This window comes from Vigna unguiculata, chromosome 3 (genome assembly GCF_004118075.2).
Source record: "Vigna unguiculata cultivar IT97K-499-35 chromosome 3, ASM411807v1, whole genome shotgun sequence".
Lineage (NCBI taxonomy): Eukaryota > Viridiplantae > Streptophyta > Magnoliopsida > Fabales > Fabaceae > Vigna > Vigna unguiculata.
The window spans coordinates 47,368,523-47,383,401 of NC_040281.1; the positions used below are offsets into that span (position 1 = coordinate 47,368,523).

General features: G+C 27.0%; 1 protein-coding gene across 2 annotated transcripts; it reads left to right on the plus strand.

The window, feature by feature from the left end:
- The first annotated feature begins 11,016 nt into the window (after window positions 1-11,016).
- Window positions 11,017-12,257, plus strand: LOC114179198 (EPIDERMAL PATTERNING FACTOR-like protein 2). Of its 2 annotated transcripts, XM_028065447.1 has the most exons (3): window positions 11,342-11,521; window positions 11,631-11,665; window positions 11,763-12,257. In XM_028065447.1, the coding sequence occupies exons 1-3, from the start codon at window positions 11,413-11,415 to the stop codon at window positions 12,006-12,008; spliced, it is 390 nt and encodes a 129-aa protein (XP_027921248.1). In that variant the 5' UTR covers window positions 11,342-11,412; the 3' UTR covers window positions 12,009-12,257. The 2 variants fall into 2 exon arrangements, with proteins under 2 accessions (XP_027921247.1, XP_027921248.1); XM_028065446.1 differs by lacking the exon at window positions 11,631-11,665 and having other exon boundaries at window positions 11,017-11,521.
- The last annotated feature ends 2,622 nt before the right edge of the window (window positions 12,258-14,879 follow it).

The following is a 14,879-nucleotide window of genomic DNA, read 5'->3' on the forward strand; positions in this document are numbered from 1 at the left end:
TTTTTATAAATTAATAAACAAAAGAAATATAATATTATTCGATATTTAATATTAAAAGAAGTATATTTTTTGAATTTTAGATACTTAAAAAATAATTATAATTATATTTATTTCAAATTATAATACTAAATAAAATTTCATTAGAGTCAAAATACTTATTAAATTTATAAATGTTAATGAAATTTAGTTAATTAAATTTAATTTTTTTTAAATATAAAAAAGAAACAAATATTTAAATTAAAAAATATTTTAAATGTTGGTTTACTTTAATTTTTTTAATTTGAATGAAATCTCTTTTTTTATTCATAAATAAAAGTTATAATTGATTAAAATTAAAAAAAATATTAAACTAATATAATATAATTTTAAAATAGATCTTTCATTTTTTGAACTTCAATATATGTTGGAGGGTGGTAAAAAAAATTCATGACATTTACATCAAATTATTATATTATAGTAGATAAAATGTATTTATACAATTATAGTGATAAAATTACATGTATGATAATGAGTTAGAAAAAAAATTATATAAAAATATCAAAATAGTGTTATACATGATAAAAGTAAAAAATTAATAAAAATATATTATATTATTATATTATAGCAAATAAAATTTATTTATGCAATTATAGTGATAAAACTACATGTATGATAATGAGTTAGAAAAAAAATTATATAAAAAATATCAAAATAGTATTATACATGATAAAAATAAATAACTAATAAAAATATAAAAAATATAATCAAATGTGTGTCTTAGAAATAATTTCAAATACTATCGAATGAAATTGAACAAAGAAAAACAAATGTATAATTAAGGGTATAATAACATAAAAAATACCTTAGAGATCTAAAGAAAAAATTCAAATACCAACCTAGTCGATGATCGAAAGATAATGAAAATTGTTTTAACGAAATAAAAGTGTTCTTTAAATGAAAATAATAATACTAATAACAGAATAAAGAAAATATATTTTATATTAACTAATTATGTTATTGAACCTTAAATTGAGAGTGTTAAAAATTCTCGATTCTCATGTAAAATAAAAATATACAATACATAATTAGGTTACAGGAATATAATTTTTATAAAAAAATTTATAAGTACACGTTACAATTGGGTTACAGGAATATAAGAAAAAAATTCTTACCGTACATTTTACATACGAATATTTTCATGAAAAATGTCACTCAATTACATACGAATTTTATTTCATGGGTAAAATCTACATTTATTACATACGAATCCATTTCTGTATATAATGTTCTAATCTGTTACATACATATTTGTTTTGTGGGTAATATCCTCATATCTTACATACATATTTGTTTTGTGAGTATATCCTCATATATAACATTATATACAAATTTTTTTCCGTAAAAAAATTACCTATGTTTATTTTATATACGATTTTTTTCGTATATAATTCATCAGAATTATTCAATTATATACAACTTTAAAGCTTTACATGCAAATTTTGGTTTTAAAAAATTGATTTTTTTTGTGAGGCACACATTACATAAGATGGAAATGAGCTTTTAAATTATAATACAATATTGACGGTTTAATTGATTCATACAAAACTCAATCAGTAGTTAAAGACTACATACAACAAATTTTGATTGATTTCTTAGACAATTTCTCATCGGTGGCTAAATTTGTTTATGTAAATATTGTATTAGTCATTGTTACAAAAGATTGGAACTTACCATGATTAAATATCAACCATACATTCTTTTAGTAAGTTATTTGAGAAAATATACATAAATATTCTCCAAAATTGTAAAATAAAATAATTGATTGATTATATATATATATATATATATATATTATTAAGAATATTTAAAACTAAATAATTATCTTTTTATAATATATAATTGTATTTTATTTTAATAAATGTTTGAAATAAAATATTACTATACCATGTTGGAAAAAGTTTATCAGCCCCAACTTTTTTGTCGTTTTATTTTTCTGATGAAATTAGCAAGTAAAAAAGTGGATGTGAAAGACTTATGTGAATCAATTCTCCACTAATCAATTGTCAAGGTCTAGTTATCTGAGATATTTTTTCCCATCAATTTAGAATAGACTATTATTGATTTTACGCAATAAATAACAGCCTCCAATCGCATCATAACAAAAATAGAGACGAGGACAATAATTTGTTTTTGGTTTAGGACATAGCAAGGTTATGAGTTTCAAAAAATGCACAAGATCCGCTGTATTGAGCACCGACAAAAAAAATTGGTTTCTCTAAGCAGATTTGATTGCAGCAGATACCTCAACCTTTTCAAAACGCATAATCAAATGTCGCATCTTGGAGTAGTTGGGCTCTTCTTAGCTCCAATCTTATCCATTTCAGCATCACCATCCCTTCATCCTCCTCATTTTCACCTTAAAGTTTGTTTCCACTACTGGAATTATCCCATACATGCTACAAAGGCGGCGAAAATCCCATATATGCTACCTTTCATTTTCTAAAATATATCTAGCTTTTTAAATAAATCGGAAAAGATTAAATTACATCAGTATCAACTTTGCTAAATATTAAGCTGCTTCATATATTTTTATTGAAACATTAAATTTATGGTTAAATTAAAAATCCTTTTCACATAAATTATACAGCTAAAAAATATATTCATTTAAAATTAATTAATGATTTATATATATAATAAAACTTTGTTAAGTATAAAAAATATAAATGATTCGATAATGTTGTTATTATTGTTAAATTTTTAATATAAACAATCATGATTATATACGACATTATAATTTAACGAATAAGCTGGAAAAGCTATTTTTTATAAAATTGTTGATAGTATAAAATTTGATAAAAGTGATGAAATTTGATTTCTCCCATTTTATAAATATAAGATGTACCACGTTTTTAATTTAATAATATGCATGTCCCTAAAATATCTAGAAATGAGGCACTCATCTAATAAGTTTTATAAAAATTAGTCCAAGTGAACATGGTATGACTTTTTTTTAAGCGACTTCGGTAAAAATCTTTAACTTTTAGACTTTTTTTTTATTTAAAAAACATATATTTATTATTTATATTCTTTTTTTTTTTTATAAAACTACTTCTTGATTTACATTGTTCAAAGAAGAAGAGAAGCTTAAAAGAAAAATGAAAAAAAAAATACCAACCTTTGTTTAATTTTTCTCTGCTAAAGTGAGATAAAATAGACACAGTAAGAATTGTTATTTGATGAGTTTTGAGTACATCTCTTAACTGTAAAGTTCATATTGTTACATCTGATTTTCATATTGGAGTGAAATTCCCAGATCTGTAAGCATGCAGAAATATAGTTCATATATGAACTCTGTTAATTGAAATTGAGGGAGAACATTAGATCCTAATTTATGCAAGCTGTTGGGATGTGTTATCTGAGGCACGTTGCAGTGTCAATATCATACAGTGTAGCCACTTTGCTGGAATTTCTGTTTGGGTTGAATTACATGGATCACTTATAAGTGTTGGTCACTATATCCAGAAATTGAAATAGATTAAGATTCCCACTTTTCTTTTTTCTCATAATGCGCAGAACTATCAAACAAACACGTTGACGTAGATGGCTTTGGAAGCGGCATCATACAAAAAACAATAATTGAAGGAGCTGGACAAATTTCCAGAAGCTGAGTTACAGTTGAATGAATCCTTTCCATTTGCTTTCGACTCAGATGTAGACTTACACACACACACCACATGTTATTGTTCATTCATAACAAGCTTCTCAACCCTTTTGATGTATACCATAATAATTACTAACTAGCACCTTAATGTGGTTACATTAAATGCGGTTGTCCTAAAGCAAATGGATATAAGTGTGATTGACAATACTACATCATATATAAAACAGCTGCAGAACGATCAAACTTTGTCGTTTTTTATTTAGCTTGATGTGCGTGAGGCAACAACCTCATTTTTCGATGCATAAACCCCATTTCTTTCTCAACATGGTAGTATTCTTGATAGATGTGAGCTAGAAAAGGATCAAGTTCATGAACTTTGCTGATAGAAATAAATAGCGGACTTATATAGTTATCTGTAATTACAAACTTGATAATTCCTTCAGGGCATGTTGACCAAAGTATGTTTTCCTGCTCCTACACAATAACAGCCACCGTCATTTTGATAATTAATATTTTTTCTTCTTAGTAGTTGTTAGAAGGCCGGGTTGCATATATATATATATATATATATATATACCATAAATAGTATATTTTTATGTAAAGACACATTGTCTTCTTTTTTTAATTTAAAAAATAAATATAAATAATTTTGTAAATTTTATTATAAATATTTTTATTTATTTTGCAGATTTTTTTATTATTAAAGATACTTAAAAAAATTAAATGGACAAAACACTTACTTGAAAAGTAAAATAATTGTTTAATTTAAATAAAAATTATTACACTCTTTGGCTTCCATTTTTACCCTATTAAGCATCACAGAACCAAACTTTTTTTAAAAAGTAACTAATTTACATATTTAAAAAAATGAATATGAAAATAATTAAAAAACATTTTTTAATATATATATATATATATATATATATATATATATATATATATATATATATATATATATATATATATATATAATAAAACATAGCTACGTGCCAATATTGGAGATATTTCTCATCTAATTTTTGAGAATTGAATATCCAGTGAGAAATTCCTTAACCAAATTTTGCATCCTTGCTAATTTCGCAAAGTGTACCGTCAAAATTAGTAAAAACTAGATAGGAAAAAAGAGGCTAAACTCACTAATAAAAAAACCACATATTTTTTATCAAATATTTTTTTTTTTAAAATATTTATAAATTTTGTTATAAAATTTTGTAAGAAATACATACAAATTTTATAATTTTGAGAAATTAATTATTTATGATAGAATTATTTGTAAATTTTTTTTTAAATAATAAAAAGTATTCTTTTATTATAAAATTTTATAATAAATTTTCAAGAAAAAATTTATGAAAATTATAATAGAAATTGTTCATTGATAAATCTATTAAGTAAAATTTAGTGATGTATTTATAGTTTAATACCATTCATTAAATAATATTTTCATGGTTTGAATGTACAATAAGAAATATTAAAATAAAATAATGTGTATAATTCATTTTTAGATTTTAACATAGTATACCAAGAAATATTAGAAAAGCATAACATTTGTATCTTTACAAAATATTACCATTGTCATCACTAAACATTGAGCTCTTGGACGTTCATGCTGGATCTGAATTTGGGCTACACTTAAATTGGGTACACAAGATGAGAGCTTCATTCCCAATCAAACATTTACTTTCTAAAACATTGCAGGAATCCAATTGTATATCTCTTGTTTTTCCAAACTAATGTGGATTATGCTTACACATCATCTTCTTTCCTTCATGTGTGTACACCTTCACCTTTAAAAACCTTTATCCTTTAAAAAGCTGCAAGATTCAAAAGAAGTAAAGGAATCAGAGTTTCTACTACACCGATTATGCAAATGAGTGGAAATGTAGGAAAATTCAACTTAATGACACAAATCAGAAGAGAATTTTCACTTCCTACATAATACTTTAAAATGCATGTTTCATCAAATATAAACGCAAATATCCTAAAATCTAATATCACATTTAACATACAATTATAATAATATAAAATTTACAAAATACAATAAGTGTTAGAAAATTTTCCAAATATATAATATATAAGATAATACAAGATATTCATACAGTCAATTATTTTTGAAGATGTGGACCATTTGGTCAATTAATTTATAATTGTCTAATAATTTTTAATAATGTAATCTCATAGAATTGAGAACAATTTATTACGACAACTACAACTATCCTATGTGAAAGAGTACAAGGATTCTTATGATAATGACAATGTGAAATAACTATGTCTTGTTTTTAAATCTATCGTGATCTATAAAGACCATACATAAACATGACACGTGTGTGTATATATATATATATATATATATATATATATATATATATATATATATATATATATATATATATATATATTAGTTAAAAAAAAATTTCATTTTCTTTTCTCATTTCTTCTACTTAAAACAAGCACACATAATAATAAAATTCAGAAAAATATGACTATCGTTTGTTATTATATCATACTACCAAATCATGAATATCATTTTAGATAAGTCCTTCATACCTCATCCATTTTATTTGATGAGTATTATGAAATTTGAAGATATTTTTCTCGGATTGCGTTCTAATGAATTTTTAAATTCATTATATGTAACTCTATGAACTTTAGAGATTGTTTTTCATTGTCTTGAATTTTTAGTTCTCATGAAATTTCTCAAGTTTAGTTAACGTAGATGCAATTTGTTTTCACCTTTATCACAGACTTTCCTCCTTAAAAAGAAAAGAATTAATTCTTTTACTCTTTATTATAATCTTTCTAATATAAATTTATCATCTTTCCTGTATAAATTCAAAACTTTATAAAATTTACCATAGGCAGGAAAACACAAAATCCTTAAATTTCATAATTAAAGATTATACTAATTTGGAAAAAATTATAAGTAGAGTTCATACCAATTTCATAAAAGAATCCCTAAAATCATAATTAAGGTTTATACTAATTTGGGATAAACATCCTAAAAAGAATCATAAATCTAACATACATAAATCATTATAAGATATTAAGCTTGATATGTTAGAGATCATCCATAAATATATATTTCAATCTCAATATATGTGTTCTCTAACCTCTGTTTCCAATCTATCTCTTCATATTTTTTTTGCCCTCACACACTCTCATAATAACTTACATGGTAGAAAAAATTTATAGCAAAAACAAAATCTTATTCTCTTTTATAAATAAATGTTTCCATTACATTTGTTATTTTATTTTTTATTATTATTTTCTATAATATAAATAATATATAATTATAATTTAAAAATAGTATATAAATATATATAAAAACAATCCAAAAATTTTTGGGGAGCCGTGGCTCCCTGTCCCTATGATGCTCCACCGTTATATATATATATATATATATATCATTACAGTTCATATATACCAATTATACTTCATGATCTAATAGAAATAATCAAGATAAACCATTATAAAAAACAAAGTCTAACAAAAGAAAAACAAGAAAAATGTTTGTAAATCATAATGCTCTCATATTTGTTCATCTTTATTGAAAAATACTTCTTCTAATTCTGGTTCATCAAGAGATAGGCTAGCAATATGAAGAATTTCGTTGTCTTCCAATGAAAAGTCATCTTCTCCAATATCCCACCATTTAGTTTCCTCTTCTTTGTACTTTGAGGAGTTTCTTGAGAGAAGACAAAAATTAATACGAAACAATACTAAATATTCCGTCCTTTTGGAAGTCATCTTGTTTCTTTTCAAAGAATATTAAAAGAGTAAGTACTCCAATTCCTTTCTATAGGGCATGTATACGATTTTATTATCCAAAAAATGAGATATAAAGATATTCAAATAGATATATTTGAAGATTATTTCGTTAAGATTTTTAATTTTGATTCGATATAATTTGTTAAGATTTTCAGTTTGCATTATCTGTGTATTTATCTTTATTTTTATTTTTTATATAAAATAATTTATTTGTATTTATTTGAAACACGGGACACAAGTATATCTAGTAAAATATATTAATTATATAATCACATAAATTAATATAATATAAATTAAATTATTTAAATATAAAAGAATAAAAGATATCATAGATTAAAATTATTTATAATATAATATATTATATACTAATAAAATAAAAAATTAAAATTTCTTTAAATAAAATATATTATATTGAGAAAGAAGAAAATCTTGATGAGGTGAGGATGTGATAGGTGAAAAGAATTATTTTGGAATTCGTGAAATCAAACTCATTTTTAAATAATCATTTATTAAATAAAATAACTAAATTATTAAATTGATAAGAAAAAATTAGGTTTTGTTTTGAGACTCTTCTTCTCTTTTAGGTGGTTTTTCCTTTCCTATCTTCTCTGAAACTACAATCTCTATTTTTTTTGCAATGGCAAGTGTCCGCTGTATCAACTTTAGCCTCTCTAGCAATTTTCTACTTTTCTAACGCAAAGTGTGTCTTTTCCGCGCTTTCAGAAAGAAGATCTTATATTATCAAAATTGATATATGTTATCCAATCTATTATATATTAAAAAAAAATATTATTAAAATTATTACATTATCCATATTGATACGTATTATAAAAATTAATTTTTTCGTTATTTAAAAACTCTAGGACAAAAGAATCCAAGTTTAAATCCTACAAAAGTTAGTTTATTCTTATTTTTTCATTTATTTACGATTTCAACTATAATATTAATTATAAATAATATTATTATGTTTAATAATATTAATTATAATAATTAAGAGGATAAAATTGTAAAAACAAATATGTATTTTTTTATATATGTAGTTATTGTATTATTATTATTTTTATCCCTACAGAATATTGTTATAATGATATTATTATTATTATTAATAAGAACTATAATTATTATAATAGTTATTCTTATTATTATTATTATTATTATTATTATTATGATTGTTGTTGTTGTTGTTGTTTTTTATTATTATGGTTAGCTACACATTTTATTTCTACTTACTATGTTGGAATTATGTTTCAATTACTTACCCTTTTTATTTGTTTTGTTGTTCATTTCTCTTTGCATTTGAACAATTATTTCAATTTAAAAAATAGTTACTAAAATTAGTAAAATAATAAAATTAAAAAAATAATTTTTTATTATAAATAAAATTGAAAAAACAAAAAAGGACATCAAAGATGTTTATCTCTTTATATATAATTGTATTATTATCATTATTATTATTATTATTATCACTACGCGATATTATTTTAGTGTTAATAATAATAATAATATTATTATTATTATTATAGTTAGATACACATCTTACTTTTATTTACTACGAGATTATATCTCAATTACCTGCACTTTTAATTTGTTTTAGTGTTCATTTTATCTCTAAATCTATGTGATTTTTTGAATTAAAAAAATAGTTACTTAAATTAGTAAAATGATAACAAAATGTGTATCTTTTTATATATGTTGTTGTTGTATTATTATTATTTTTATTATTTTTATCACTACATAATATTATTATAGTGGTATTACTATTATTATTATTATTATTATTATTATTATAGTTTGACACACATCTTAATTTAATTTACTACGGGATTGTATTTTAATTTCTTGTCATTTTTATTTGTTTTGTTATTGATGTATATATTTATATATAATTATATATTATTATCGAATTATTATCGTTAACTTTAGTCTTAGTATTAACATTGACATTAATATTTATAATTTAAACATTATTATTATCATTAGTTTGTTATTATTGTTATTATTATTATTACTACTCGTAGTGGTGTTATTATTATATGTTTTTTTAATTATTAAAAACGTTGTTATACTAAATACTTTTGTTAAATAGATTTTTAATCTTTTCAAAATTTTTAAAATTTATTATTTATATTGTTATTAGTATGTTTAATGATTAAATAAATATAATAACAATTATATTATTATTCTGAAAAGATCAAAAAAAACGTACACATGTTAGATGTTATTATAATTATTTTATAAAATTAATTAACTGCATTATTTATGATATCAATTCTATTTATTATATTTAAATATATATTATGATATCAATTTTATTTATTATATTTAAAATTGAAATTTTTGTTACATCACTTACATTTACTATTTGATTACTTTAATAACAACATTTACAACAATACAACATAATTTTCATAATATTTCATTATACAATATTTTCAATACTTTATTATTTTAATATATAACATAAAAAAAATAATGTGAGTACACACCGATCAGTCTACTAGTATTTTTATAAAATAAATAATAATAATTATTATTATTATTAATGTTGCAGCAGAAGGGCCAATATAGTAATTGCGTAAGTTTCCACCTCAAATCTTTTCTTCCCGCTGAAGATTGTAATTTGATTTCATTATGCAAATCGTCTCTTGTGCATTTGCTCAAATCATCGCAAATGAATAAAAAAAATCTCGCTAATCCACTCTCTGCTACAAGACATCTACACACACAAACACGCCATTATTAGTCTCTTACGGATCCGAGTTGAATATTCAGATATACAATCTATATAGTTGATCGGCAATGTTGATTTTAACGCAAGTTCTCTTTCTAAGCACTTGAAAATTTAAAATTAAATAACACAACTTGTAAGTTAATTATTAAAAAAAATCAATAGTTAATGATATTAATCAATCTGTAACATAAATAAAAATTGATATGAATAAGTGATTAAGATAATCCATTAGAGTTTTGGAAAATTGAAATTTAATCTCAAACACTATTCATTTATATTTGCTATTGATATCTAAAATCCCGATATCTTTGAAGAAAAAAAAAAGTTTACAAATAACGCAAGATCACAGATTGTTTATCACTAATCTAGTGTTCGTTCCCGTGGACTACAACCGAAATACTGATTTTATTTTTTTTCATTATCTATTTGAGTCTATTTCTTTTCCGAGTGTGCCATGTGAACCTAGGCTCATGCTATCAGATAATCAGATTTCCCCAACTGAAAAAAAGAAGTAGAAGAGTGATTGCCATTATTTCATGTGATTGCATAATAATTAAAAAAAAAATTATATATATACACATGCACACACTAGTACACAGTAACTGGCAAGAGATTTTGTAATGTTCTTTCTCTTTCGGAGACGAGGAGAGAGAAGGATGTGCCGTGAGAAGGTGGGACTGCAAGGGTGCATAGTACAGAAAACCCATAAATTTGTACAACACCCCATTCCTACTATATATTAAAAGTTAAAATAGAATAAAAAAGTAAAGCGTATTATATTATATTATATTATATTGAGATGTTTGGGTGTGCATGTATGCATGTATAAGAAACGAAGAAATGAAAATCCACAGCTGTAATTGCATGTCTGGTAGTGGGAAGTTGTCCCTCACATCTAGTGAGATTTGTGGCGTTTTGCTGTTTGTGGTGCTATAAGTCCTTCATATATCATCTACTTGCAGTCCTCAGGGTTGTGAGCCTTCTTCTTTCCAACAATTATTATACAATCTCTGCTTCTTCTTTCAGTAGGGGCTCGCCAATCGAAGGACAAGTCTTTCCCTTTTCGGGGGTCCTCCTTTTCTTCCACTTCTGCAATTTTCTCATTTGTCTTTCCATGTTCCATCACCTCAACAACATAAACATATCTTCCCAAAATATTTATGCTCTCATTCACTTACTGCTCCTCATTTCATCCCATTCATTTCCTCCATTCCCTCACTTACTACATTCTCTTCCTCAATACCCCTCTCATTCCTCACAAAAGTTTCACACTAAAATGGGCTTCGATCATCATCTCATTTGTGGTCAAAGACTTGGCTTCCTTTGCATTTGTCTTCTGTTTCTCATTGTTTCAAGCTGGATCCATAAGGGGTTCCTTATTGAAGGTAAATGATCACTTTTGAAACCTGAGTGCAAAGTATGTTAAAACTAACATTGTCGTGTTTTCTCTCTCTCTCTCTCTCTCTCTCTCTCTCTCTCTCTTTGTTCTAACAGGTAGAATGACAAAAAAACTAAGTGATTTTCATCAGGTAAAACTAGGCAAAAGTTTTCATATTTCTCTGTTGAGTTGTTTGACACAGGGAAATATGTTTTTTTGTTTACTGGAATGATGATGATTTTCTGCAGACAATAAGTGAGGATAAAGCTATAATGAGGCCAAGAATAGGGTCAAGGCCACCAAAATGTGAGAGAAGGTGCAGATCATGTGAGCACTGTGAGGCAATCCAGGTGCCTACAAATCCCCAGGCGCAGAACGGAAAGAAAAACTCTTGGAAGTTTTCTTCGGTTGCATATGCCAGGCTTGGTGGCAGTTCCAACTACAAGCCCATGAGTTGGAAATGTAAATGTGGGAACCTCATTTTCAACCCCTGAATCCCATTAGTTCTTTCGTATATCAAGGATATCAAGTTCTCAATTCTGTACATGATTATACACTCTCAAGTCATTCTTTTTTTCAGTTTTTACCTTTTAGCTTTCATCTAATTTACTTTGTAAATTATTTCATAGCCCCGGATGCTCTCTCCTTTATATAACTTTATTCGTTCCAACATTTTAGAGCGTGTGATTTACTCTGAATTATTTCAAACATTCTGTTATTACAAGAACAAATAGATATTAATGTAAGTTGAGATTTTAAGAAAGATTTCACCTAACATGTTCCATGAACGGACTCTTGATTTTGAAAATCTAATGCCATGCCCTGCTATTCTTCTCTCTTTTGTTTGTAGTCTCGTTTTTCTGATTGAGAAATTTTATTGTCAGTACTTTTTTATAGCAGCCACCTCTGCAGTGTGTAAACCACCTCTGCAATGCGTAAACGGAGGAAGCATCTGATAAAAAAATTGACGTGTTAATCTTTGATTGCCCTCTTTATTTTCGTGTTTGACGTGTTAAAAAGATTGATTTTTTTACTTCCTCGTAGTTGTTGTAGCCAGCGAATCTTGATTTTTTTCATTGTTCATCAGAACTGTCAAATGCCCTTGATTTAGAAAATATTTAGACAAGACTAGTAGTCCCTTTTTACACTTGAACAAACTAAAACCTCCTATTACCTATTTTTTATTTGGTTGATATAGGATTTTAGGAGAAAGAAGTAGAGTGGTACAGAGAGAGAATTCAATGTATTCTCATTATTAGAAACGTTATACAGAAGCTTGTATTATATACAGAAAGCAACAGATCTTGAAACAGAAAAGTAAAAAAGTAGTTATGACAGATGTGGGTGTTATAACAGATGGCAACAACAAAACGTTACACTTGGCTTATATTCTAATACACCTCCCTAAGCCAAAACATCACCCAAGCTTTATAACACCAATCAGGTTCCTTGAATCCTTGAATCTGTCCCGTTTCAAAGCTTTAGTGAGTATGTTTGCTAACTGCATCTCTGATCTGCAATGTATAAGATCAAGCCTCCCTTTATTCACTTGCTCACGTATAAAGTGGTACTTTGTTTCGATGTGCTTGCTTCTCCATGAGAAGCAGGATGATTTGCCAGATTAATGGCTGACTTGTTGTCAACAAGTAGCCTTACTCTTCCACCTAAATCAAACTTCAGTCCCTCTATTAATGAACTCAACCATGCTGCTTGACAACTAGCTTCACGGGCTGCAATATACTCAGCCTCACAAGATGATAAAGCCACCACTGATTCCTTAGTTGAACTCCATGAGATGGGTGAGTCTCCAAGAAAGATGTACCCAGCTGTACTTTTCCTATCACACTTGTCCCCACACCAGTCTGCATCTGATATGCAGTTAAACTCAACCCAGGTTCAGTCTCAGCTTTCGGGAAAAGAATTCCAAAATCACAAGTGCCCTGCAAGTACCGCAACACTCTTTTTGCAGCATTTAAGTGTGACTGGCGCGGGTTCTGCATGTACCTACTGATCAGTCCAACACTTAAACATAGATCAGGCCTTGTATTACATAAGTATCTCAAATTCCCAACTATCTTCCTGTATCCAGTAGGATCTACACTCATCTCCTCGGGTTCTTTCTCCAAATGCAAACCCACTTCAGCTGGTGTGTTGGCTGAATTGCTTTGATGCATTTCAAACTTCCTCAAAACCTCCCTGATGCATGATCAGACCAGACTGAGTTTCTGTAAATTCTATGCCCAAAAAGTAATTCAGCCTACCCAAGTCACTCATTTCAAATTCATTTAACATTTCACCTTTGAATTTTGAAATCAACTCCTCACTACTGCCCGTGATGAGTAAATCATCAACATACAAGCAGATTATCAACTTATCAGTTTTTCCATCCTTGTGACTAATCCTGACATAAACACCATGCTCAGACGCACACTTTCCAAATCCAATACTACTCATGAAGCTATCAATTCTCTGGTTTCAGGCCCTTGGAGCCTGCTTGAGTCCATAAAGAGCTTTCCTCAACCTATACACCTTGTTTATATGCTCTTTAACCTCAAAACCTTGTGGCTGTACTACATAGACTTCTTCCTCAAGATTACCATTCAAGAAAGCAGACTTTACATCAAGTTGATGTAGTAACCAGTGAAAATGTACAGCAAGAGAGACTACTAATCGGATAGTCTCAATCCTAGCCACTGGTGCAAACACTTCACCATAATCAACTCCAGCTTGCTGTAAAAATCCTTTGGCCACAAGCCTGGCCTTGTGCCTTGTAACGACTCCCTGTGGGTTTACCTTTGACTTGTAAACCCACTTCAAAGCTATTGGCCTCTTCCCAGATGGAAGCTCAGTTAACTCCCATGTGTGGTTCTTTTCAATTGCTTCAATTTCCTCTTTCATGACCTTCCACCACCTTTCATCAGACACAGCCTCCTCATAACTCAGTGGCTCAGACTCAGCTATGAGAGCATAGTGCACAAAATCTCCATCTGAGGTCACAACTGCTTCATAAGACAAATCATAATCCCTTAGATGGGATGGTACCTGAGTGGTTCTGGATGATTTTCTAACATTCACATCATCATTCCTAGAACCAGAGTTTTTATCTGCACCATCTTCATTTATCACAATAGTCGGTTGTGCTTGCTGACTAGTCTTCTCATCCCATTCAGCAGCTTCATCTACTACCACATATCTACTCACTATTGCTTTCCCTGTGTTGGGATCAAACAATTTGTATCCACCAGTGGAGTGGAAACCAATCAGCAGCAACGGTACACTTTTATCATCTAACTTTCTCCTTAGTTGATCTGACACATGTTTGTAGCAAACAGAGCCAAACACTCTCAAATGTTCCACACTTGGTT